At 41.4% G+C, this 27,995-nt stretch overlaps 1 protein-coding gene and 1 long non-coding RNA gene across 2 annotated transcripts; one reads left to right on the top strand and one right to left on the bottom strand.

The window, feature by feature from the left end:
• The first annotated feature begins 1,163 nt into the window (after positions 1–1,163).
• On the top strand, positions 1,164–19,783 carry LOC125362063 (steroid transmembrane transporter SLC22A24-like). The gene is made up of 10 exons (XM_048360727.1): positions 1,164–1,637; positions 2,317–2,420; positions 4,810–4,964; positions 5,082–5,244; positions 7,152–7,275; positions 10,330–10,445; positions 14,411–14,625; positions 15,506–15,617; positions 16,703–16,906; positions 18,910–19,783. The coding sequence occupies exons 1-10, from the start codon at positions 1,209–1,211 to the stop codon at positions 18,968–18,970; spliced, it is 1,683 nt and encodes a 560-aa protein (XP_048216684.1). The 5' UTR covers positions 1,164–1,208; the 3' UTR covers positions 18,971–19,783.
• LOC125362072 lies at positions 2,356–27,995 on the bottom strand. Its single transcript, XR_007213020.1, has 3 exons — positions 27,983–27,995; positions 20,815–20,820; positions 2,356–2,470 (listed from the first exon to the last, which is right to left on the bottom strand). It is a non-coding gene; the product is annotated as an uncharacterized LOC125362072 (long non-coding RNA).

Below are 27,995 nucleotides of genomic sequence, written 5' to 3'. Positions count from 1 at the left end.
CACTTAACCAGGGCCTAGAGGTCAAAAGAAAATAGTTAGTGAGTATGCCTGTCTAATTCCAAACATGTCTACCTTCTAACTGGAGAGGAACTCACATTTGTGCTTTGTTTACACTAGGTATTTCTAGTTATAGTGAGACTTAGACTGAGGACAGTTGTCCATGGCACGATTCCTGGGTCCTTAATGTATGGTCATAATGTACAGTCCAGACATTGATAGTTCAGACATGTGTGGGCCAGTTACAGGACAGGATCAAGGCTTCTCACTCCGCCTCGTTTAAGGTGAATGTCTGGTATGATGGGCTGGGCCCTGAGCCCCTGTGCAGCAGAAACATCACAGCTTTCAACAACAATGTGCATTTCTGAGGCAGAAGGATCACAAGTTTGGATGCAGCCTAGGTTATATAGTGAAAATCGCTCTCTCAAACACAAAACCAAACCAAACCAAACCCTGTGGATAACACCCATAATCCTGGATACTAAGGAGGCTGAAATCTGAGGATTGTAATCTGAAACCAGCCCAGGCATGGAAGTCCTTGAGACCTTTCTCTAGAGTTAACCCCCAGACAACTGGAAGTGGCACTGTGGCTCAAAGATGTACAGCAATATCGTTGAACAACAAAGAAACTCAGGGATAGCTTCCAATCCTTGATTATGAGCCCAAGACCCGCATATACTCCTACATTATTCCTTCTCCTATCATTACTTCCCTATTTCAAAAGTCATAACCACACTGGTACTACCACAATTGAAGCATTCATAGAGAGACAGCATTCCAATTTGCAATACTTTTAACTAATCCCAACTTTTATTCGCCTGAGGGAAAATTCAACTCTACTAAGAAAAAGCCAAGCTCTGTTCTTTTCACTGAAATGCAATGCAGTAGTTGATTTCTGAATGTCATGTGTCCTCTTCTGAAGAAAATAAACAAGAAAAGACCATTGGGCACATGCCTTTAGGTTATGAAATCAGTGAACTCCTGAAGAAGTGCAAAGATCACAGTCATTCCATTAAATGCATATTAGGTACGTACTGCAGTAACTATTAAAGCCTCCTAGCTGCTCAGACCCACAGGACCTGGAGGTGAACACTGGTGAGAGCGGGCCCAGGGAGAAGACAGTGAGTGGGGACAAGCGCAACACTGCTGGGCCTAGAGGAAGGAAGCTTTTCCCTTCTGAACCTAGCTGCATAGCAGCACTTGCTTCCCCCATGGGAGAGACTTCTTGTGCAGTCCCAATGGGTTTTGAGGCACTTCTGGAGCATGTTGGAGCCCGGGGAAGATTCCAGATCCTTCAGCTGGTTTTCTTTTATATCACTAGCATGATATCTTATACTCATGTTCTACTGGAGAACTTCACGGCAGCCACCCCTGAGCACCGCTGCTGGGTGCACGTCCTCGACAACCACACTGTCGCTCACAACCACACAGCCACCCATAGCCAGCAGGACCTCCTGAGAATCTCCATCCCCCTAGACTCAAACCTCAGGCCAGAGAAGTGCCGCCGCTTTGTCCAGCCCCAATGGCAGCTGCTCCACCTGAACAAGACCTTGTGGAACGCCAGTGAGGCAGACACAGAGCCCTGTGTGGAAGGCTGGGTGTATGACAAAAGCTTCTTCCCTTCTACCATTGTAACTGAGGTAAGAGGCCCCATTTACATCCTCTGGGTGTCTGCTCAAAGGTTGTGGGATGAACACAAACAACAGACTTGCTTCAATACTCAGTCCCCTGGGGTAGATTATAGTCAGCCATTTCCCCTCCTTCCTTCAGCAAGTAAGCAACTGCTCAGCTGTACTGCCATGATGTTGAGTAGCTAAGCTAGAACTGACTGAGGTCAGTGAATAAAACAAACGAAGATAAACCTGTTGTTATACCATGTAATCTAAAGAGAAAGAAAGATTTAAATTTTGAAGAGCAATTGAAATACCATGAAGGAAAATACTATGCTAGGTCAGTGACTCGCAATACTTATTATACTTTTCTTTTTGCCACAGCAAGTAAGTCAGAACTTCGGGACCATAAATCTTGGCCTGAGCATTTTGACACTTTCTAACTGAATCAATGTGTGTCCAAGATGAGAGTTATTGTGTCAGTTGAATTTTTGACTGTTAGGAAACATCAAAGAGACTTTGTGTCAGTCACACTATAGAGGAAATCTTTCCTCCTAGGAAAAAAGTGTTTTGTCACACATTCTCCATTATGGTAACTAAATGTTCTTAAAATTATACCCTTTTTTCCCTCACTGCTGGGCACTGACAGTCTGTTTCCACTGAAGGCTTCCACTCTCCTGACCCTGCTGTTTCTCCCTTTCTTTTCCAGTGGGACCTTGTCTGTGAGCACCAGTCATCCAAATCCATAGTCCAAGTAGTGTTCATGACTGGGGCACTGCTGGGAAGTCTGATATTTGGCTATCTTTCAGACAGGTAGGTGTCATTTCACTTTCTCTGTGGATATTGATGAGATTGTCTAAGACCTTAATGAATTTCAGCTGACCTCTAATCTTGTGCTTTACATAACACTCTAGCACCCAGCAGGAAAATATGCTAAGAAACATCTATACTGATTTCTCCAATGCCCGCACATGTTTACAGTCCAACAATAGGATATGAAGAAGGTCGTGTTTTTCCCCAGAAAAAAGCCTTGCCAACATTGGTTGCTTGTGTTCTTGTTGGTGCTCATTCTGCCTGCAGTGAGGTGAAATTCCACTGTCGTTTCAGTGAACATTTCTTTGTCACCAGGGATAGACAGCAGTTCTTCTTGTATGATTGGCCATTTGCAGTTCTTCCCTTTTTTTGTTTCTGGTTTTGGTTGTTGTTGTTGTCAGTTATGGACCTTGAACTTGAACTGAGGGCATAGGACTTATCCCTGAGCTCTTCTACTCAAGATTAATATTCTACCACTTTCACCCACAGCACCACTTCCTATTTTCTGGGGGTTCATTGCGTATAAGAATCTCACACATTTCTACCCGGATTGGCTTTCACCAGTGCTCCTCAGATCTCAGCTTCCTGAGAGCTAGGTAGCTAAGGACTACTTACAAGGCTAAGTGAACAGCGCCTGGATCAGTTGTACTTCTTTTTAGAAGTCCCATTCAGTTCATTTACCCATTTCTAATTGGGTTGTTGATGTTAAAATTTTTTTTTTTCCCTCGTTGAGTTTCCTGTATATTCTGTAATTAGTCCATCATGTGTTATACAAATAGCAAGTGTGCTCTCATTCTACAGGCTGTCTTCCCAGTGTAGTAGTGATTTGCAGTTTACTAGACAATGAATATTTGGCCTGATGCAATCATATCTGTCTCTTTTGCTGTTTCACTCATCTTTGGGATACTATAATTCTACACAGAAAGTTAGGGTCCATATCAGTAAGTTGTGGCATTTTTCTCTTTTCTCCACTGTAGTAATTTTAAAGGTTCATGTTTTTATATTGAGATCCATGTTCTACCTTGAAGTGTGATTAATACAGGAAGGATATAAGGGCCTAAGTATATTCTTCATTTTGTGTCTTCTGATCTGTTCCATTTCTTTTTGATTTAGTGCCAGTACCATGCTGTTTTGCTACTGTGACACTGCAGTATAATTTACAATGCAACCCCATGATACTTTCAGCTTTGCTATTTGTGCTCAAAATTGCTTTGATGATTCAGTGCCTTTTGTGCTTCTGTGTGAATTTTGTATTATTTGCTATAACAAATTAGACTGTTAAAGCAACAAGTAAGATGTTACTGAGCAGGGCTGGGAATATGGCCTAGTGGCAAGAGCACTTGCCTCCTACACATGAAGCTCTCGTTCGATTCCCCAGCACCACATATATGGAAAACTGCCAGAAGGGGCACTGTGGCTCATGTGGCAGAGTGCTAGCTTTGAGCAGGAAGAAGCTAGAACAGTGCTCAGGCCCTGAGTCCAAGGCCCGGGACTGGCAAAAAAAAAAAAAAAAAAAAAAGATGTTACTGAGTGGGTATAAAAAACTAAAGCTTATATGTCGATATCACGCAGAATCTAGCAACTTTGTCCAAGTTGACTTTGTTTCAGGCCTCTTTCCTACAACAGTACTGATACCAATATGTCCATTTTATTTTGTTAATCCTTGCTTTTCTTTGGGCCTTATCCTTGACATGTGTCTGTACTCTCTCATATGCACTTTCCAAGCACTGCTGCAGTGAGAAGAAGTTTATGAATTGGCTACTGTTCGAGATGAAGCAGATTTTCCAAGGCACAAGAACCAAGACCCAGCTGACAGAGGCTGTTACTCCATCTGTCTGAAGCTCTGATGGACTGTCTTCCCATTCTCTCTGTGCAATACGTTGGGCCTCCACCCTGACAGTGCACACTCACTAACACAGACAGCAGAACACTCTTCATCTCACTGCTCAGAACTCTAAGCACAACACACAAACCGGTCCTCCCAAATATGTGCATCTCCTAGTGAACACGCCTGCCAATGTCTCACATTTTATTTTCTTTCTTGTAAGGCTTGACGTGGCATCATAGTCCTTCTGGTGACCTTGAGTGTCCTTCCCGAGAGACCGTGGACATCACACCCATTGGCTAGTTCCTCGGCTTCTGTCACCTCAACTGTTGACTAATATAATAGTTCCACCGGACCTCAAGTGGAATGTTGAGATAATAAATATTTAACATCATTTACTTTCAATATTTCTTTATTGAATAAAACACTTCACCTCAATAATTTTAATCTTTATGGAATAATGAATCAATATTTATAATAAATTTCAAGATGTGCTGTCTTGTATTGTTTTTAGTAATGTTGTTTTGATTCTTGAATAATCTCACATGGTCCAATATTTCTTAGGTTTGGACGGAAGACAATCTTCACGTGGTGTTTACTCCAAACGGCCATCAGCGACACCTGTGCAGCCTTTGCTCCCACCTTCTTTGTGTACTGTTCCCTGCGCTTCTTAGCTGGGTTATCCACCATGATTCTGTTGACAAACCCTTTGCTTCTCAGTAAGTCAGTCACTTGATTCTTTAGTTTCCTGTATGATTTGAATTGACCTCAAAGTCCTCCTTTGGAAATAATCACAACCACTATGTAACTGTAATTACAACTATGTTGGCTTCCAGTTATAGAGTGGACAAGACCTCTATTGCAAGCTGTGATAGCAATGCAGACTTCCTACAGTGTTGGACAGATGCTTCTGGGAAGCCTGGCTTATTCCTTTCGCAGCTGGGTCACACTGCAGCTGGTATTATCCATACCTTTGTGGATCTGCTGTGTGTTCTCAAGGTATGCACGATGTCCCTGGCCTGTAACTCTATTGAAATGGGGAAGTGAGATGTAGAGGGAGGTTCTGACACTTGGGATCTGTGCTTTCCTTGGGCAACCCTCAGCTCTGCTCATCCATCGGCGCCCTTGTGCTAGTGAGAGACGAAGAGCCTGGAATGGCTCTCTGACAGGAGGCTGCAGGTGTGGACTTAGCAGTTCTGCAGCTTATCATCCACAGAATTATTATGGAATTTATTTTTCCTTTTTCAGCATATGTTGCTTGGTATAAAAGGGTGTCACTATGTGATTTCCACACATGTGAATAATGGATTTTGAGCATATTCACTCCTTTTATTAAGCATTTTGTATCACTTACTCCTCCTTCTGGAAAAAGTATTTTTAATTGGTAGAATGGCCTTATCTCTGCTGTTTTCATACTCGATGAACTTACATTGACATACTCGCCCATCAATGACTCATTTTCCTCACTATGTGTTCCTATGATCTGCTGTTAAAAGGTCCCTTTTGTAGTCATAACATATATGTGCTATTTTATATAAACATATATGAGGTAGATTTGCATATAAGAGTAAGCACATTGGGCTGGATGGAGCTCAGTGGCAAAGTGCTTGCCTAGCAAGTGCTACATCCTGGGTTTGATCCCCATTACCAAAAAAGGAAAGACAAAACAAAAAGGAGTAACCACATGATATAGGTCTTTCCAAGTGGAACATCTTTTCACTTACCACAAAGAACTTCAGGTCCATCGACTTTCTTGTACACAACATAATTTCCAGATTTTGTTTTGTAATGTTTTGTTTAGTTTTGCCAGGCCTGGGACTTGAACTCAGGGCCTGAGCCCAGTCCTTGGCTTCTAGTTGCTCAAGCCTAGTATTCTACCACTTGAGCCACAGTGTCACTTCTGGTTTTTTTCTGTATATGTGGTGGTAAGGAATAGAACCCAGGGCTTCATGTATCCTAGACAAGCACTCTGCTACAAGGACATATTCCCTGCCCCTGTTTCTTGGGTTTTTGTTTGTTTGTTTTTTACTAAACAATATTCTACTTTGTGGGTTTTTTTCTAGTGATTGTATTCCATTCCATTGGAATACATAGCTTTTTGCTTTCTGACCTTGCTGATTTGTTTCTATGTCTCTGTAACAGAATTTGAAAACAAAGTCGTGAAACCTGCAGAATTGCTGTCTTTGTCCTGGATTGTTTTGACTAAGCAGAGTTTGTTGCACTTCCTTAGCAGTTTTAGAATTGACTTTTTAAATCTACTATGTGGAGCACTTGAATTTTGAAAGCTTCAGTAATATGTGAACATGGGAAGTCTTTCCTTCTGTTGCTGTCTTCTTGAATTTTTGTTCATGTTTTATAGTTTTAAGTGCTGAACCACACTGGTGAAGTGGGCATACTCTGCCACTTGAGGCCACACCTTCATTTCTGGTTTCTTAGTCACTGACTGGAGTAAAATTCTCCCGGACTTTCTTGCCCCGGCTGGCATCCACCTTGACTCAAACATCTCAGCTTCCTGAGTAGCCCTGATTACAAGTGGGAGCCACCACTGCCCAGCTTGTAGAAATTTATTGCATAAAAAACTCACCAAATTAAGACCTCTACAAAGATCAATACTATGCCCCATGGATCATATTGGGATACTGACTATTGGAATGTCAGTGTATGATTGTAGTATTTGTTCATTATTCCTTGTTTTCTACAATCACTTTTAAGAAACATGCATCATTAACAGCCACAAAGTCCCTTCCTTTGTATATCCAGTGGGGAGGGAAGATTTAATCAGAAGTGACTCTACTATAATTTATACAGTCTATATTAAATGAAAAGGAAAAGTAATTTCATATTGATGTTCTGTGTAAAATAAGCAATTAGCTGTTTACTGTAGCTGTGTTGTCTTCTTTCATCAGGATGGTGGTGGAATCTGCTCGGTGGCTGATTTTTAGCAATCAAGTAGAAAAAGGCTTAGAGGAACTTAGGAGAGTTGCTCGTATAAATGGAAAGAAGAATGCTGGGGAGACCCTGACCAATGAGGTGATCTGAGAAGGGGCAGACTACTGGAATGGTGAATGATATGAGGTCACAACTCTGGGTCTTTCAGGATACCAAAAATTAGATCTTTCTAAGTGAGATCTCTCTAAGACATCTGAATCTCTCTAAGAGAGATGTTGTTTTTGTCAGTCTTTGGACAGGAACTCTGGGCCTGGGAATAGGCCCTGAGGTTTTTCCCTCAAGGTTAGCACTCTGCCACTTGGAAACACAGTACTATTTCAGGTTTTCTGGTGCTTAATTAGATATAAGATTCTCTCAGACTTCTTTTGTCTAGGCTAGCATTGAACTGTAATCCTTTGATCTCAGCTGTCTGAGAACTCGGCTTCTAAGTGAGATCCTAACATCTTTGTCTTGGTTCCTCACAGACTGATTATTGTATAGGTTGAGAGGTACTGGAAAACAAAGTACACATGTCATGTCAAAGAGTGAGAGAAAAGAACATTAATGTTTGAATAAAAGTGCAATTTCCCTCATATGGCACAGAGAGGAAACAGTAGTCAAAAGAACTCTTTCTCACTATTTCAATAAATTATCATTTCCTTTAGGGAAAGCATTAAATATCACTTTGACTTCCATTCATTTCATTCAAATATTAAATATTTAGTAAGCCAGTAATAAAACCCATAGCTCTAATACACACTATGGCTATGGCAGTAATGATCTCAAAGTCCTTCTTTCTCTGGCATTTCCTCTGTCATTACAGAGAGTACTGAGATTCTGTCTGTGTAGAAATGCTCCAGAGAAATCTTGTTACTTTTCTGTTTTTCCTATTGTTTGTTGAAGTTTTGGTTATTTTTCCCCCTATCCATTCCTTATTTCTAGAGGCCTGGTCCTGTGTGGTTCAGTCATGGTTACCCTTTACTCACTCTTCAAAAATCTTTGAGGCTGGGCTCTGAGACTCTTGTCTGTAATTCTGGCTGCTCAGGAAGCTGAGATCTGAGCATCAAGGCTCAAAGCCAGAACTAGAAGGAAAGGTTGTGAGACCCATATATGCAATAAACCTCCCAAAACTGGAAGTAGAGCTGTGACTAAAGTGATAGATTGCCAGACTTAAACAGAAAAGCTCAGAGACAGTGCCTAGGCCCTGAGTTCAAGCCCAGGACCAGCATAAACCAACCAACCAACCAACCAACAAATAAATAGGTAAAAAAGTAAATAAGTATCTTTGTATACCTACAATATGCCCACACAGTGTTGGATATTAATAAGGGAATTAACTGCATCACATCTGCCAGGGAGAAACTTAGGTTTGAAATGGGGCACAAAAGTTAAGGGAGATTCTAATACAGAATAGGTGCTAATACAGAATAGGTACCTGGTATTTGTGAGAAAACCCAGGAGAAGTGTTCATCAAGCTTTAATGGACTAGAAAGGACTAAGGTAACAAGAGCTGTGGGAGGCATGTGAGTCATTGGGGCGCCTAGGACAGACACGCCCACAGGCTGCCCCTGTAAGAGAGCAAATGCCACAGAGAGGAAAACGCTAACCAAGACAGACACAAAGGTGTATTTTCTCAATCCAAGTAATTTCATCCCTTTGCTATGTGAAATGGCAGTGTCTCCAAAAGTCTTTACTTCATTACAACATGGGCTCAAATTCCAGAATCTTTTTGTCCAGTGATGGTGACTGAACTAAGGGCCTCTCAAGTGCTAGGAAAATGCTCTCCACCCCAATCTCCTTGAACCTTAACTCGTTAATGAGGTATAAGGGTAGAGGGGCCTACTTGAGCTTTGTTCTCTGAATATAGGGTCCTCATGTATGTACACATGTGAAGCTAAAGAGGAAGAAAACATCCACCTGTCCAAACTCATCCAATTGGTAATGATTATATAAGAACTGAAGAAAGACTGCATTATTTTTCCTTCAAAAGGGTGATGTAAGATATAAAGAATCCAGAACAATTCTAAATCCAGCTATGCAAAAGTTAGAAAAAATTCCTCTAGTAGTTTTGTTGAATGCTAAGAAAATTCTAGCAACCTGGCCCACTGCAACAACCTCTTCCATGTTACATCTGAGCTTTGAGTTCTTCACATTTTTCATGAAAGACAGATCATATTTCATCTAAACAGTATTCCTAAAGAGTAGCTCAACAGACATTTTAGGGGCACAACCTCATTTTGTCCTTTCTGTCCTTACTTGCATAACCTAAAATATAGACTCACTGGAATGGATGGACAAGTCTGTCATATCCAGCATTAATCCCGCCAGTTTAATATAAAAATAAATAAGTTGCTATTAAACGTAATCTCTCCATATTTTTTTTTTGCCAGTCCTGGGGCTTGGACTCAGGGCCTGAGCACTTTCCCTAGCTTTGTTTAGCTCTAGGCTGGCACTCTGCCACTTGAGCCGTAGTACAATTTCTGCCCTTTTCTTTATATGAGGTGCTAAGTAATCAACCCCAGGACTTCATGTATATGTGGCAGGCAGTCTTGCCACTAGGCCACATTCCCAGCACCAAGTTGCTATTAAAAGAAATGTATGCAAAGTTGGTGCTGGTGGCTCACACCTGCAATCTTAGATACTCAGGAGGCTGAGACCTGAGGATCAAGGCTTCAAGCAAGTCTATGAGAAAAGTCCATGAGACTCTTATCTCTAATAAGCTACTCAGAAAAAGCCAGAATTGATGCTATGGCTCAAGTGGTAGAAGACTAACCTTGAGTGAAAGAAGTTCAGGGACAATGCCTAAGCCCAGATTTCAAGCCCCAGGGCCAGAACACACACACACACACACATGCACACACACACACACACACACACACACACACACACACACACACACACCACCCTAAACCTAAATCTTAAGGCTTTGCTTCAGGGTTTAAACAGACTTTGTTCCTATATAATTCCCCTGGGTTTCACCTTCTTCTAGCATCTTTTGTGATTCTCCCCACATGAGACAGATTTCAATGTCCACATCCCCTAGTAAGTAGTTTTCCTTGAGGATAGGAAACAACATATCTGCATCTTCTAGAATTTAGCAATATAACTGGCACATGCTTGACAGCTCAAGAATGCTCATGACTTTTGTTGTCCAAGTTTGTGAAATCCAGCCTGCGAGAGGAATTTGATGGAGCCCACAAGAAAACATCCATTTTTCAATTGCTCCATGCGCCAAGGTTGTGTATGAGAATCTACTGCCTATGCTTTATCAGGTATGTTCCTTTAAAATAAAGTTATCAATAAATTCCATGTCCACTAAAGTATTGGAGAGGCAACTACATTTCAAAAACAATACCAGCGTCAGGCCCCTTGCTGGTGGTTCACAGATGTAATCCTAGATAATCAGGAAGCTGAGGTCTGAGGGTCACAATTGGAAGCCAGCTCAGAGCAGGAAAACCCAAGTGACTCTTATCTCCAATAAATGACTTGGAAGAAGCCAGAAGTGGCACTGTGCTAAAGTGCTAGCCAGTGGGAAAGTGCAAGCCCTGAACACAAAGAGGCTCAGGAATAGTCCCAGGTCCTGAGTTCAAGCCCCAGGACTGGCACACAAAAAAAGCAGCTACTTATATACAACCTATCAAAACATAAGAAAAGAATGATTTTAAAGAGTATATGTTGAATTACCACATTTTAATGCTACTGTATGAGAAAACTCAGTGGGACTGAAGTACAGAAGATATGAAAATCACATTTCTGAAGGAAAGTCAGCACTAGATATTATCATATGGAAACATCTACTGTGAAACACAATTTAAATTTTTGTCTTTTCAATTTGTATTGAAATAAAACTTAAAGGAAAATGCAGCCAGGCATGGAGACTCACCTCATGACTCTAGTGCTCTGCAGGCTGTGGTTGGGAGGATCATGGTTCCCTTTCAGCTCAGGCAAAAAGTCCACAAGACCCCATCTCAGCCAATAAACAGAGAGGGGCGGAGTCAGCACAGGAAGCATGAATAGGAGGCTTGGGTCCTGCCTGGCCCAGGAAAAGAGACTCTACTTGAGAAACAATGAAACGAAAAGGAGCTGGCTTTTCATAGGCATGATATAGTACATGGTCCCAGGCATGAATTAAAAAGGCACAGCACACACACACACACACACACACACACACACACACACACACACACACACACTACTATCCAAAAAGAAAAATGCACAAATCTTGTTGACCTAGATCCATTTCATAAGTTTATAAACCTATAGATTAATCATCCTAAGAAGCACATTTTTAGTCCTTCATCATTCTTCTTCTACGTTTACCACATTAGCAAAAATTACCAAGTTTGTTTTGGCAGTCCCAGAGCTTGAACTAAGGGCCTGGGCACTGTCCTTGAGCTTCTTTTGTTCAAGGCTAGCACTCTACCACTTGAACCATACAGCCATTTCTAGCTTCTTCTATTTATGTGGTACTGAGGAATCAAAATCAGTATTTCATGCATGCTAGGCAAGCACTTGACCACTAAGCCACATTCCCAACCCATCCATCCATTCTTATCTTTCTCTTTCTGAGATCATTGTACTTCTTTTTTTATTATTCAATCTTTCATTTATTCACTCATTCATTTTTGCCGGTACTTGGGTTTGAACGTAGGGACAGGGATCTGTCCTTGAGCCTCTCTGTGCTCATGACTACCACTCTACTTCTTGAGATACAGTGCAACGTGTGGCATTTTCTGAGAAGTTTCTTGGATGTAAGAGTCTCACAGACTTTTCTGCCTGGGCTGGATTTGAACCATGTTCCTCACATCTCAACCTCCTGAGGAGCTAACATTACAGGGTGAGCCACCAATGCCTGGCTTATTTTTATTTTTTAACTTTTGCTTGTTCTTGAATTTCATATAAATAAAAATGTGCATGTTTGTTTGTGTTTGCGGTCCCAGGGCTGGAACTTGGGGTCTGAGTGCTGTCCTTGAGATTTTTGCTCAAGGCCAGCACTCTACCACTTGAGTCATAGCCCCATTTTTGGCTTGTTGGTGGTTACTTCCAGGTAAGAGTCTCACAGACTTTCCTTCACAGGCTGGCTTTGAACCATAAATGTCAGATTTGGGCCTCTGAAGTAGTTGGGATTGCAGGCCTGAGTTACTGACACTCAGCCAATGTATGTGCAGTCTGCATATAGACTGCCCAACCAGAGTCATGGTCACACCAAATCTCACACACACACACACACACACACACACACACACACACACACACACACACACGGTCTCCTGTTTGCTGCTGTGTCTAGGTTGGCCAGTCTATGGTCACCCAGCCTGCCTGGGTGACTATGGAATGTTTCCTTCTTTTCTCTCCATGACCTTTCTGTCCCTCCATGAGTTCGGCTAATGCTGAACAAGATTCCCAATGCTCTTCCTCTCTTCCTTTCTTGGCATATTGCCTTTCCTCTGCGCACACTGGAAGCTTCTGATCTCCTGACACTTGGATGGTGAATGTGTCTGTTCACTCAATAACCCTGCTCTTAACTTGGATGCACTGGAGCTGACTACCTGGAGGAAGTTCACTGACCCGCCCTGATTACATTGTCCTATTGAAACAGAGCAGGGAGGACCTTGGGGTCCCCTCCAGGGTTTCCCATCTCTCTCTTTTGATGTGGTTCTGGCTGTTGGTTACTGAAATGTTAGTGCCTCCCCATGGTGACTCACCTCCAAAGGAGAGTGCCAGAAATGAGATGAGCTCTTTACCTGCCTTATGGTACTGTAATTCCTCTCTATATCACCTTTGTAATAACAATTAAAAAATTTTAATTAACAAAGGAGAGTGGTCTCCAACTGTCCATTGCCTGAGATGCTATTTATTCATTGGTGTGTGACACTAGTTTTCATCTCACATTGAGCAGCTATAAGTTACCTGGGCCAATACTTTAGTGAATTTTAAGGCACAGCGTTAAAAAGAAAAATCTCAGGGAATGTTTCTTAAACACTTAGTCTTGATAAATGTGTTGTTGTTTTCTTTTACATAGAAGTGAGTTTATCATTTTAAAACTGGCAGTCCAAATCCTTTTATATGAATAAACCAGTCTGTTCTGTTTGTTACATTTTAGTGTCATTGAGATGTAATACAATAGAGGAACAAAAATAGGTATGATTAAGAGTTCCCCAGCAGGGCAAAGAAAACAAGAGCAAATCTAAAGGACCATGATTTTCTATTATTAGATGGAAAGCACCAGAAGGATTTATTGAAACAAGTTTTCTATCCTGGGTTCACCATGCTGAGGGCCACTGAAGTCTGGCATGAGAGCCCGACCAGTGTGATGCGATCGTCATTGACTGTATTACAGTAAAAGTGCACAGGACCCCGTGACTGTGGCTCACGCCTGGAATCCCAGCTACTCAGGAGGCTGAGATCCGAGGATGGCTGTTTGAAGCGAGCCTGGGTAGCATCTCTGTTAATATTTTGTCTCAAATAATCTCCAAAAATCCACAAAAAACACAGCCAGAAGTGGTGCTGTGGCTCAAGTAGAGTGCTATCCTTGAGCCCAAAGAGGCTCAGAGACAGAGCCTAGGCCATGAGTTCAAGCCCCAGGGATGGCAAACAAACAAGCAAAAACAAACAGAGCCTTCTGCTTGCTTGTAAAATTGCAGATGATTCCACACTACTTGTTGAATTTAAAACTCAGTTGTGCATATTAATTATGTTTGAGGTATATATTAAATATATAATATATGTAAAATATAAGACATATAATATAATATATGATATATGTTAATGTGGTGTATATATTTTGAACTTATGTATACTGAAAACATTTCTGCCTAAATTTTTTGAGTATATCACATATCACACAAAGAGCATATGGTAACTGGAATGGACACTAGCGGAGGGCACATGGAAGAGGAAAGGTTGGGAGTCCATCGTGTTCAGTTCCATTGTTCCATGTCAGTGCTGTGACACAGAGCAAATCGCTTATCAGAGATTAATCTTATTTCTTCAGTTAGTCAGTTAGTGATGAAGAAGCATAGTATTTATTATCATGAAAATACTGCATCGGCAGTAAAATATGATTCGCTAAGCTTTGAACTGAATTCTGATGTCAGATGACACGTTTGTGGGCCCCTGCAGGGACCACATGTTATTTCCCCAGAGAAAAAGGAATGAACTGGTCTTCTCTTTTCATTTTTTCTAGAAATTAATTTACTTCATGGTTTCAAATGTGTTTTTATTCTCTTTTCTTCAGAATGGCATTGGCTATAGCCTTCTTCGGCCTGATATTCAACCTGCAGCACCTGGGGAGCAATATCTTCCTGTTCCAGATTCTCTTCGGCCTCATCACATTTATCAGTGGATTCATTGCCTACTTGCTATTGAATTATCTGGGCCGTCGGGGAAGTCAGATACTGTTCATGTTCCTGGCAGGACTTTCCATTCTGGTCAACACCTTCCTGTCCCAAGGTGAGAAGTAAAAAGGTGATGTACAGGTGGATTACAGTTGCATAAGTCATGAAAAGAGGACATTCCTTCTTGTCCCTCCTTCAGTCACTCTATCCCAGTTTTTGTTTTATAATCTATCCCTAAATAGGATGCAAACCCAGCACATTTGACTAAATTGGCAGGAATGTGTTTTGAAGGATGCTAGATTTGGGGACTCCATTCTTTATCCTGGTAACAGTCTGCTATCTTCTAGAAGTACCTTATTTTTAATAATATTTTACATTATTTTTATTTGGTATCAAAATAACTTTGTTCTCTCTCAGTGGTTCCCAACATATTACTGGTTCCCAAATTAGAGTCCTAATGTTAAGATTTTTAAATCCCCGTTTAATATCCAGAATTTGAGTGTCTTCACAACATTCACTCCCAAATAAATCCAGCTCTTTTGTTAACATATATGGTGGAATAATTGTCTTGCATCAACAATTACTCCCCTGTTCTTGATTGTAAAGAGTTTGAAGCACGGCTCATTAACTCCTCACATTTTATCTATGTACTGCTTTAAGATCCTGAAGAAGGTGCCCAGAAAATATAAGGTACAACAACCTACCAAACAAGTATTTTCTGACTTTCCCTATCCCTGCCGTGACTGATAAAACTCAAATGGGCCGGGAGAGTTGAATCAAACCATTAAGATTCCTTCATTCAGTGCTCAAGCCCAAACATTGTAGAGGCTACTTTCAGTAGCTCATCCATTCCACTGTTTCTTCTAGGCTACAGTTTGTTCACCATATATTTCCTGCTTGCAAATCCATCCAGTAGAATGGTGTCCTAATAGTTTGGATTAGGCAGATTTCTCCAGTGAAGCATTCCTGCCTCTGATGGGTCTTCCTCTCTACAGAAACGCAGCAGACCCTGCGCGTGATTCTAGCAACTTTGGGAATAGGTGCTGTTAATGCTGGCTTCTCAGCCTTTTTAGTTCATGGCACTGAACTCATCCCTACTGTTGTGAGGTACTGTCTCTGGTTTAATTCATCCTGGCCTACAGAACACTTCAAAAATGAAAGAAAAAATGTGTTGTTTCCAGGGATGACTTTCTAATGTACTGACATTAATCTTGGGGATAAAAGTAAACCTTCTTAAATGTAAACAAAATTTTGAAAAAATATTAAATATTCAAATGAGATTTTTAGAAGCAGCACATCTCTACAAAATAGAGGCGATATATTAAACTGATAGCTAACGTTTTACTACAAAAGAGAGAAATAAGGCCATTTTCTCTAAAGTCAAGGATGAGATGACTTAGTTCACTCTTTTTCAATCCTAGCCAGAATAAGATGCTGAAAAAAATGCATGTAAACAGGAAAATATAAAGTCAATTATCCCAGTTTGCAGATGGTATAATTCTGTACTAAAAAGAACCCTAAAAATTCCACCAATATGTGTTTATTTCCTAAACACTTCTCACAGTAGCAGCATACAAAATCAACATTCAAAATGAGTTGTTCCCAGGTGCTGGTGGCTCATGCCTGTCATCCTAGCTGCTCTGGGAGGCTGAGATCTGAGCATCTCGGTTCAAAACCAGCCTTTGTAAGAAAGTTTATGACTCTTATCTCCAAGTAATCACCAGAGAAGAAAGAACTGGAGCTGTTGCTAGAAGTGTTAGAGCATAGCCTTGAGTAAAAGACATCAGCAACAGTGCCCAGGGGCAGTGAAAGCCCAGGACACACACAAAAAATTTAATTTTAATAACTGATAGTCTAAAGTTTAACATATATCCTCTATTGTGTTGAGATATATTCCTTCTAAAAATCTCATTTGTTATAGGTATCCCAATTTTAAGAATGACGAATTAATCAGTTATGAGTCAATAGCAGTAGTGTGACAATCAACAGCTCATTATGAAAACCTATGTGCCTAACAACTCCATCGTATTGCTTCTAAATAAAATAAAGATCATAAGTATATATTTGCATGATCCAGGCATGATATCAGGTACCTGAAATCATAGCACTTGGGAGACTAAGTCAGGAAAGTCTAAAAGGATGTACATGTATAATTTTTAATACTTTCTTTATGATATTCTGTGCAATTGAAGGTCAACATTTGCAGGCATGAATACATTTTTCGGCCAATTAGGAGCAGTGATGGCACCTCTCTTCATGACCTTAGCGGTATATTCTCTCCACCTACCCTGGATTCTCTACGGAGCCTTCCCCATCCTTTCTGCCATTGCTGTCTTCTACCTTCCAGAAACCAGCAATCAGCCTCTTCCTAACACTATCCAGGATGTGGAAAATGAGTAAGTAAACACTGCAGTGGTCATCTGACTAGAGAGTGGCTGTGTCTAGTATGTGTGATGAAAACAAAATGAGCATTTCAAGCTCCCTGGCCATCTAGGCTCAGACCAAGGCTGACCTGTTTCAATGCAAGTACCTTATTCAATGGCAACCTCATCCCTATGCACACAATTTTCTATAATTATTTTATTAGGATTATCTTTAAGTAGTTCTACAAAGGAGTTGCCATTTAACAAAGCAGTTTATGAATAGAATGCATCTTCATCAGTGTTAGGCCTTTCAACATTCTCACCCACCCCTTCCATCATGCTTCTTTTTTTTTTTTTTTTTTTTTTTTTTTTTTTTTTGGCCAGTCCTGGGCCTTGGACCCAGGGCCTGAGCACTGTCCCTGGCTTCTTCCCGCTCAAGGCTAGCACTCCGCCACTTGAGCCACAGCGCCGCTTCTGGCCGTTTTCTGTATATGTGGTGCTGGGGAATCGAACCTAGGGCCTCGTGTATCCGAGGCAGGCACTCTTGCCACTAGGCTATATCCCCAGCCCTCCATCATGCTTCTTAATTTTGTAGGATATACATTGAAATCTTGAGTTTCAAGACTCCTCTCAGACTCTACATCACAAAAGCTGCCTGTTTTTTTTTATTAGCATCTATTGACTGTACAGTGATGCATCTCGATCAGATTCCACCCCCTCCCCACATCATTCTCCCTCCTTCTCTCCTCTTCTCTAATCAGTCTCATCGAATTGACGCTGGCTGTCTTAGATCAGTAAGTGTAGTCTTTAAAAGGTCAAATGTAGTCAAATTTATAAAAGTCATACAGTCTGTGCCTTTATAAGGAACATGTATGTGCCAGATGTTGGTGGTTTATTATTATAAACTTAGTATCTGAGGAGGAAGAGAACTGAGGATCACTGTTCAAAGAAAGCCCAGGAAGAAAAGTTCTCATGAGACTCTTATCTCCAATTAACTACTCAGAAACTCAAAGTGGACTGGGGCTCAAAATAGCAGAGCTCTGGCTTTGAGCAAAACAGTGCAGGAGAGTGCCTAGGGCCTGGCACAAGCCACACGACCAATGATGACAACAACAGAAAAGAAAACACTATTCCTTATATGTTCTCATAAATATACTAAGATTTAAATGTCTTATACTTATATCCTTGGTTCAATTACCCACCACAGCATAGTGAGTGCACAAAATATTATGGAGAAAGATGTGAGTTTATCAAGTAGATACAATACTGGTTATTTTTTCAGTCAAAGAAGAACTGTGGAACTAAAACCAATCAAGCAAACAAACCTCCTCTTTGTAAAGATGAACATGTTCCTAAATAATTGGATCCTTTAAGATTTAATCAAATTTCTCCCACAGGCAAATTTTGAGGAAGAACAATTTAGGAAACATTAAGAAAAGAACACTTAAACTTGGCACAAGTGTTTCACACCTATAATCCTAGTTACTCAGGAGGCTGAAGTCTGAAGATCACCATGGTTGGAAGCCCAGATGGGCAGGAAAATCCATGAGACTATTCTCTCCAATTAACCACAAATCAGAACTGGACATGTGGCTCAAGTGGTAGAGCAGTAGCTATGAGCACAGAAGCTCAGGGATAATGCCCAGGCCCTGAGTTCAAACCCTAGGAAATACACTGTGTGTCTCTCTCTTCCTCTCTCTGTCTCTCTGTCTCTGTCTCTCTCTCTCTCTCTTACACACACACACACACACACACACACACACACAGAATATTAAAGGAGAAAAAAAAATAAAATCCTTAAAATTTCCTCTCTCTCTTTGACTTTTACAAACACCAAGGTCTAAAATGACAACTGTACAAGAAGAATGCCCCCTCTCCCAGCATGCCTAGGTGTCAAGGCTAGTGTCAAGCCCTGGAGTCTTGGTCTCAGGCAGAGCATCTGCTTGTCCTCAGGATGCATGCAAGATGCTTGTGAGCTTAACTGACATCTTCTTTGTCTTTTGAATTGTTTTTATTTATTTATTTTTCCTTCACAGCAAAAAAGGTTCAAGAAAAGTGACACAGGAAGATACTTCCATAAAAGTAACACAATTTTAAGGAATTCCTGAGGGTTGATCCAAAGAAGACCAAAATAAAGTTCTGTCTCACTCTACTAGGTTTGAAACCATCAAGAAGACAAATGACCACTGCTGATGAGAATGGGGGAGGGAGTGAAACTCTCCTATACTATTAACGGGATTGTAAACTACTGCAATCACTATGAAAATCAATGTAGAGATTGCTCAACAAACCAAAACTAGATGTTATGAACATGCCCTACGACTCTTCCTTATATATGCAAGGAACTGAAAAACAGTACACAAGAGATACCTGAATATTCATGTTGATTGCATCCATGTCCATAAAGCCAGACTGAAATCAGCTGAGGTGCCCAAGGAACAATGGACAGATTAGGTGATATGGTACAAACATACCATGATATATCGCTCAGTCATAAAGGAAAATGAAGTTGTGGCATTGCAGGAAAATGGATGGTTTTTTAGACCAGCATGGTGAGTGAGACAAGCTCACAAATACAAATATTGTATTTTTTGCTCACTGTGGAATATAGGTATGAAAAAAAAATATATATATGTGGATAGATTGAGATACAGAGAGAGGCTAAAATAGAGACATAGATATAGAGAGAATATGATTGTAACTATGGGACCGATGCAGAGATGAAGAAAACAGAGGAGAGGAAAAGAATGATGGACATTAAATAACACTGACTATTGGGTGTCTATACACATAGAGGGTAGAAGAAGTCTCACTGAAGCCTGTTATCCTATAGGGGCCTAGGGAGAAACACTGACATCAGTAAATTAATCTGACAAAATTAAATATTAATATATGCACATATGAAACTTCCTGTTGAAATAACTTGTACATTAATATAAAATTTCAAATGATAAATAAGTGAATGTCATGAATGTCAAACAGGAAAGTGGGAATTGCTGAGAGGGCAATGGTTAATGAAGAATGAGAATGAGATCGAATGTGGTCAAGGTACTTTTTGTGCCTGAATGTAAATATGATTGTGAAACTTGTTCAAATTGTTTTAGGCAGGGGTGAGGATGAATGAGGTAGAAGGATGAGGTGAGTGTGATTGGAGTGCTTTTTATTCATGTATAGAAATATCACAATGAACCCTACTTGTACAGCTAACAGATGCTAACATAAACGTTAAAACAAACAAGAATACACACCATGGTCACCATTGTCACATACTTTTCTTTTTTTTTTTTTTGCCAGTCCTGGGGCTTGGACTCAGGGCCTGAGCACTATCCCTGGCTTCTTTTTGCTCAAGGCTAGCACTCTGCCACTTGAGCCACAGTGCCACTTCTGGCCATTTTCTGTATATGTGGTGCTGGGGAATCGAACCCAGGGCCTCATGTATACGAGACAAGCACTCTTGCCACTAGGCCATACCCCCAGCCCCACATACTTTTCATTTCAAGGATTGTAAGGATGGTTTAATTTGTAGGAAATAATATAAAATATACAGAATCTAGTTAGAATGAAGGATAAATATTATATCATCTCAGTAAATAAAGAAAAAAACACAGAACTCATTTGTGAAAATGAACATGACATCATGATTAAAACAAAATCCTCTAGAAAATAGGAATAGAAGGAAAATATAAATGTAATAGAAGCTATATATAATAACCCTGTGCCAAAACTGAAAGCATAACCTATAAATTCAGGAATGAGTCAAGACTATCAGCTCTCTCCATTCCAATTCGATTCTATTCATGAAGTCTCAATTAGAGCAATAATACAAGAAAAAACAAAAGGGGTACAAACACAAAAGGAAGGAATCAAATTATCCCTATATAAAGACGGAAAGAGTTATTCATGGATCAGCTGAACAAATGTTATGAACATGGCAATATGACTTAAAGCTAGCTAGAGAGTCAGTGAACTCACTATCAAAATTCCAATTAGATTTGTATTACAATTACATTCCTCTGTGTGTGTGTGTGTGTGTGTGTGTGTGTGTGTGTGTGTGCATGCATGCACATGTACTAGACATGGGACTTAAACTCAGGGCCTGAGCTGTCCCTGAGTAAGTATGCTTAAGGCTAATGCTCTACTACTTGGGACACAGCTCAAATTCTGGCGGTTTGGTGGTTAACTGGAGATGACAATCTCATGACTTGCCTTTCCTGTCTGGCTTCAAAGTGCAATCCTCAGATCTCAGCCTCCTGAAGCAGCTAGGATGATAGGCTTGAGCATCCAGCACCCAACTCGCTCAGATTACATTGTTGTTTGTTGCTTTGGTGTTTGATTTTTTCATTGTGGGCCTTGAACTCAGGACCTGGGCTCTGCCCCTGAGCTTTTTCCCTCAATGCTAGCTCCCTAGCACTTTGAACCACCCCACCATTTCTGGTTTCCTTGGGGCATAATTGGAGATAAGAATCTTATGGAATATCCTGCCAAGGCTGGCTTTGAACTGTGACCCTCAGATCTCAGGCTCCTGAGTATCTAGAGTTATATGCATAAGTCACCGGCACCAGCTTCCAATTAAATTCTTAACAGAATAGAAAAGCCAATTCTCAACTTCATATTGGAGTCCAAATGACTCTGAACAATCAAAGAACTACAGAAAGTAGTAACTAGTGATGTTGAACGCAACGGTTGCCTTAAAGTTATACTACAAAGGCATTCAAACAAAAACACATACCTAAAAATGTACTTCGGGGATTCTTTGATTTGAATATTGTAGTTTACACTCAAATTTGTCGTCCACTTTGAATTATTTTAACATGAGAAATACAATTTAGGCAGAAATGTTTTCCTCCTTTTATCTTTTCCATAAGGGTATCTAGTTGTTCCCACACTAACATTTGTTCTTGTATTTACACATGTGAATGGTACAAAGGGATTTCATTGTGATGAACATTATATATGATGACCATATTCAACCTACTACCATTTTCCTTGTATCCCTCTTCTCTATTCATATTTCTGTATTTCATATGGTTTCTACTAAGTACTGTTGCCCTCACCTGATTTGTTTCAGATTTTTAAAGACGTGGGAAATGTAGGATGTCTCCAAACCACCATCTTCATCCACCCATTGTTTTTATTCCTATTCTACTTTTCTTTTGGTGATACTGGGATTTGAACTGAGTGCCACGTGATGTCAGGACGGTGCTCTACCCCTAGAGCCATATCGCCAGTCATTTTTCCTTTATTATTTTCTAATAAGCCTCCTGTGGATGGCCATCCTCACCTGTGTGCCCCCACCCAGCTGGGAGGACAGGCACACCACCACCCCCAACTCTTACTGCTTAAGGTGACATCTCATGAACCTTTTGCCTAGAATGTACTTGAAGCATCATCCTCTCCATCTCCCCTTCCTAAGTAGTTTGGGGAAACTGTGTTCCCTCCACAGTGAGGTGGCACCCCCCCCTCCAGGCCCCCTCTCTTAAGCTCTTTGCTACTGAAGAACCTGAGCAGCTGTTGCACCTCCATATTGTAGCTTGGACATGACCTGGCCGTGAAGCTTCCTGGAATAACTGCAGAACATGTCAATGTGAAGAGCCTGAACAAAATGCAGTCTGAAGTAATGAAGGAAGCCAGAGAGGCTTCATTTAACTAGAGGTCAGTTAAAGTTAGAATGCTTTAGCCATTGTGACACAAATTAAATGTATTGAAGTGTGGCCAGTGTGTTTTGCGTTTTTGAAACATGATTATTGTGTTGTGTCCCTCATAAAAGAGAGTAGCTACTTCTGAGAAATAGGGCCCACTCCCAGCAGGTGTGTGTGACTTAAGGCCATAAACCTGCCCCTCTGACAAGATACAGAAGTGCAGAAACTCTAGGAGAAGTGTGAATAACTCCTTTGGGCAGTGAAACTCTCATAATGACTAAGTATTCATGAAAGTGTCAATAACTTCTTTGGGCAGTTGAACTCTCATAATAACCAGTAATCAAGAAATAACAGGAAATACCTAAGTTCCAGATGTCCCCTTAAGGATGACTGGGGTGACACCCTTGTGACCCAGATCACTTGTCTAAACCAATCATTTTGAACCCCATAAGCTAGCCCATCACCTTCACCAGGCCTTTTCCTGCCATTGATTATCCCAATCATTCTTAAGAATTATTTTATAACTTTCCTGTCAAATGAAATGATTTGCTGCAAGTTGCTATGCTGTTTTATGATATTCCCACGGAGTGATATGATTTCTTACGTGATGATGTAATGCATGGAATGTTCCCCCAAACCGTGTAAAAACTGTTAGCTGAAGGGTCAGGGCTATGGATTCAGACCCGTGGGTCAGTGACGATCGTGAGCCCAGGCTCGAGCTTGAAATAATGACCCTTGTGTGATTACATTGGCTTTTGGCTCCTTGGTGGTCTTTGGGGACCCCGAAATCTAGGCATCACAGTTGGGGGCTCGTCCGGGATCCCCCAGACCCCAGGACCCCCGAACCGAAGAGTCGGAGACCGATCAGTGAGTTCTGTTTGTCTTAATCTGTACTTTTAATTTGTAATTTTGGTAATATTTGTAAAAGTTGCATCGGCGTAAGTGGATGCGCGGGTGTGTTTTCAACTGGGGGTACTAGAAGGCGTTGCACCCCCCCATGTATTTTTCTTGGGGTTAAAGTCCCCCCCCATTTGTAATTGGAATGCAGCAGGTCTCTCCCCAGATGCACTGTGAGAGGCCGGCGTTCCCTCTTTTTAAAAGATTTTTACCTTGCCTCCAGTAGAGTTCCATCTACCTTTTTATAAGCCCCGTCTTATCTGTACAGGAGCTGGAGTCTGGTAGCCTTCTGCCAGACGAAACCCGTGACTTTTGGGAGGAGCCGCTGCTCTAGATTCGAGTCCATTTTTGGAATTACAGATGGGCCAGCAGTTTCTGTTTCTCCTCTCAAGGCTGTTTCCAAGTGTTTTTTCTGCAGCTGCATTTACAACTCCTATTGGCGCCATTTATCTCATGCTGTCTTTTATGTTTGTATATTTATGTTTGTAACTAGTTTTGTTGGTGGACTGTTTTATCGAGAAATGGGACAGACTAAGACCCTTTCTCTTTTGACTGACAATTTTAAAGATGTGAAAGAAAAAGGACAAGTGTAAAAGAAATTAAGAAGCACAAACTAATCAAATTCTGTAGTACAGAATGGCCAGCCTTTGAGATTGGGTGGCCGGCAGAGGGAACCTTTAATCTTGCCACTATCCATGCAGTAAAGAATGTAGTTTGCTCTCCAGGAAGAAACGGCCACCCAGACCAACTCCCTCACATTCTGGTTTAGGAAGATTTAGTTGAGACTTCCCCTTCTTGGTTAAGATACTCTTGCCTCCTCAACATCAGGAACAGGCACCACATAAGATCCTGTTCGTCTGAGACTGCTCCACCAGGGCAGAACGCAATGGAACTAGAGCAGGGCAAAATGACTTGGAGGCCCCTCTTCCTGACTGTGCTGACATCCTGGCACAAGTGCACGAAATCTGAGTGTACCTGGTTCAAACAGCTGGCTAATCTTAAAAAATTGTAACATTCTCCTAGCTAAAATTGTGCTAGAGACTAGATTCAAGTACTAGGTGGGCTGAGTTTAACTCCTGGGGACCCCCACCCAGCCTTCTTCAGCAGAAAAGTATTTGGTGTGATAAAATGTTTTGCTAAAACTATCAAGCTGGGGCTGGGGTTATGGCCTAGTGGCTAGAGTGCTTGCCTCGTATACATGAGGCCCTAGGTTCGATTCCCCAGCACCACATATACAGAAAATGGCCAGAAGTGGCGCTGTGGCTCAAGGGGCAGAGTGCTAGCCTTGAGCAAGAAGAAGCCAGGGACAGTGCTCAGGCCCTGAGTCCAAGCCCCAGGACTGGCCAAAAAAAAAACAAAAACAAAAACAAAACAACAACAACAAAAAACTATCAAGCCATGGAAAATGAGGCTGGAGAATGCTAAAATCATTAGTTAAAAGTTTTGTCTTAAAACTTGGGTCTTGGGGCTGGGAATATGGCCTAGTGGTAAGAGTACTTGCCTCATAAACATGGAGCTCTGGGTTTGATTCCCCAGCACCACATATATAGAAAACGGCCAGAGGTGGTGCTGTGGCTCAAATGGCAGAGTGCTAGCCTTGAGCAAAGAGAAGCCAGGGACAGTGCTCAGTCCCTGAGTCCAAGGCCCAGGACTGGCAAAAAAAAAAAATTAAAATTTGGGTCTTGCAGGAGTAAGATTGGCAAAGATACCTCTTGCCAATGCAAAATGTATGGCTGATATTTATTTTGCACGCTTTAAGATCTTTTGAATATGTACGTGTGTGTGCATGTGTGAGTGTGAATATGTTCAAGACTGTTAGTATGGTGTAAAATTGAGTGAGTTTAAGTTTAAATGTGAATGGTCATCAAGTTTGGGTATTACCAAGTGTTTTAAAGGATTCCAATTGTTTTACATTGTTTTAAAGAGGAACTAGAGTTAAAAAGATTTCCAAGGATTCCTTAATTTACAGTTGAAAAATTGGGTATCTTAATGCATAAGACTGTTTGCACTGTAATCAAGTTATCTGGTTTAAAACTGCTTGGGTTTCTCAGTCAGAGATCAATAGGAAAGGACAGGAAAAACTTAGGACAGACCTGTTTGCCTATCCTCAGGAGTTAGGGGTGATCTGGCAAAGGTGATAGATAGCCAGTCCATGTGGTGGGACAGGCCCTGGGGGGAGTCCACGCATGGTGGAAAAAGAGTAAATGGGCACAGAGGAAATTCATCAAGCCCCAAGGAATAGGATGGGTATGTGCCCATTCTGTAGGATGGGCAAATGGAGTTTTTTTTTTCTTTGTCGTGTATCTTTTCCTTACAGGTGGACATAAAAACCTGATGGTAAAATAGGTGATGTGATGTTGCTATTGAAATCTAAAACTGCCCCTAGGCTATGTTGCAATTTGGATGTATCTTTAAAAAAAAAAAAAAAAGGACAAAGATGCTAAGTCTGGACTCTGGTGTTTGTAATTCTGGTACTTGTAATTCTTACATTAAGGAAAAACTGTCACTTGAGTTCAGAGGTGTTCTAGGCAGTAACTCAGACTGCCAGAAAAAAAAAGGGGGGCCCTTTTTAATAAGCCACCCTGAGGCAATGGACTGTGACCAGTGCCTCTAAGTTTCAGAGTTCTTCATATACAATTGAAAGCTAAAGTATGAATGTTAAAGCAGAGGTTAATGTTATACTTAAAGAAATCAAGATTGCATTTTGAGTTAAAAAATTTTGAAAGTGAAAACAGCAGCCTGGAGCAATGGACAACACTTCAAAGGTCTGCAAATGCAAATGAGAAAGCTAAGGACTAAGTGTTAAAGTTGAGATTGGTGAAAGACTTTAGAGACCAAAAATGGATTTCTAGATAAGGGATTTGAAAATAAAGTTGTCCTAAATGTTTGTTTTAAATTGGACAAAAGAAACAATTAAGACTGCCAAAATGATTGTTTAATTGCTATTCCAGTTTGCCTTGCAGGTTTTATAACAGTTTCCAGGTAGAACTACAGTAAATGATAGATGACTCTTAACAAGTTTGTCAAATGTAACTTTGGCCCTTAATAAGTTCCAGGTAAGAGCATGCTTAAAAACTACTTCTGTGTGGACCATCTTGTTGCTTTAATTGGAGTAAAGTGGCCTATGTACAGATTCATGATCTGAAAACTGCAGATTGAAGCCAGCCTGGGCAGAAGAAGGTCCCTGTGAGAGTCTTTGTCTCTAATCAGCCAGCAGAGTGCTGGGAATGGAGTTGTGTGGAGCTCAAAGTGGCAGAGTGCTAGCCTTAAGCTGGAGAGCTGAGGGCCAGCACTCAGGCCCTGAGTCCAAGTCTAGTGATGGACCAAGAGAGATGCCAAAGGTGCATTTATACCAGCATGGAAAAGTGACTCCTGGGGCAAAAGTGATGGAGCATCCAGAGGCAGTAAGCCACTGCTTGGATGGCAGAGATGGTGTCAGATCCTAGAGTCACTCCTGTTTGGCCTTTCAAAATTGACTCAGAGCCTGGAGCTCCTGGAAGAATAGTTTGTAAGCATGCCTTTCTAACACCCATGTCTGTCTACCTTGTAACTGGACAGGAACTTGCTGGTCATCTGTGATATTAGGCAGTAAATCTAAATTTGTTCAATGGGGGGGTATAGTTAAAAAACCCAACCCCCTGCATCTACTCAAAGCCCTAACTGGCAGTGAGAATTTTAAGCTGATACATCTGTTCAGAAAAGAAAGTTCGTGGATGAAGTGCCAGACTTTGAAATCAGGCCCCATTTTACCATGTGAACCCCATTTTACCACACGAACCCCACCTTACCACGGGAACCTGAGATAAGCAGGCCCTGTGAGCAAGCCCAGGATAAGCCCATTTAGGGCCCAGTCGGTCTAGAACTCAAACCACTGGGAATGCTTAACTCTGACCACCCCTGGGGTGCCTCGAACCCTGAGCCAATCAGATTTGTACCTGTGTCCTAATCTTGCTTGAACACCTGATTGTTGTAACTTTGTTTTTGCCTTTATAAGCCCTGTGTAATCGCAGCTCGGGCCTCCCTCCTAACCTCCGCTGCGTCGGTGGGTAGGACGAGGCTCGAGTTGCAGCTCACTTAAATAAAGCCTTGCCTTGCTTTTGCATTTTGGAATGTCTGAGTCTCGGTGGTCTTCTTGGTGGTGGTTTCGTGACTTGGCACAACATTTGGGGTTTCGTCCGGGATGGCCCCAGAGACCCCTGAGACCCCAGACCCCGAAGGTAAGAAAATAGCGCTCTTCATTCTGTGTGACTGTGTCTGTGTGATTTGTAGTTTTGTTTTCTGTTTTGGCCAGCCACCTGATTATGAACCTGTAGGTAGTGAAGGACCAGCCGGAGTGGACACACTCGTAAGGGCAGTCCTGGAGGACTTGGGGAATACCTCAAGCCCTCCACAGGGGGCTCAGGCTTCCCACTACCACCCTGAACCTGAAGGACTGGACCGGGAGGCCCTTCTAACGGGCGCCCGTCCAGTCCACTCTATATTCTGGGTTGTCTGGTCCGCTCCTACACAGGAACGGGAGAGAGAGAGCCTCAAGACTGTGTGGTCTGCCCCCTCACAGGGGCAGGAGAGACACAGTGAGACTGTGT

This window comes from Perognathus longimembris, chromosome 13 (genome assembly GCF_023159225.1).
Source record: "Perognathus longimembris pacificus isolate PPM17 chromosome 13, ASM2315922v1, whole genome shotgun sequence".
Classification (NCBI taxonomy): Eukaryota; Metazoa; Chordata; class Mammalia; order Rodentia; family Heteromyidae; genus Perognathus; species Perognathus longimembris.
Note: the sequence above shows the minus strand (reverse complement) of the source record. Positions and strands in the feature narration are given on the sequence as shown.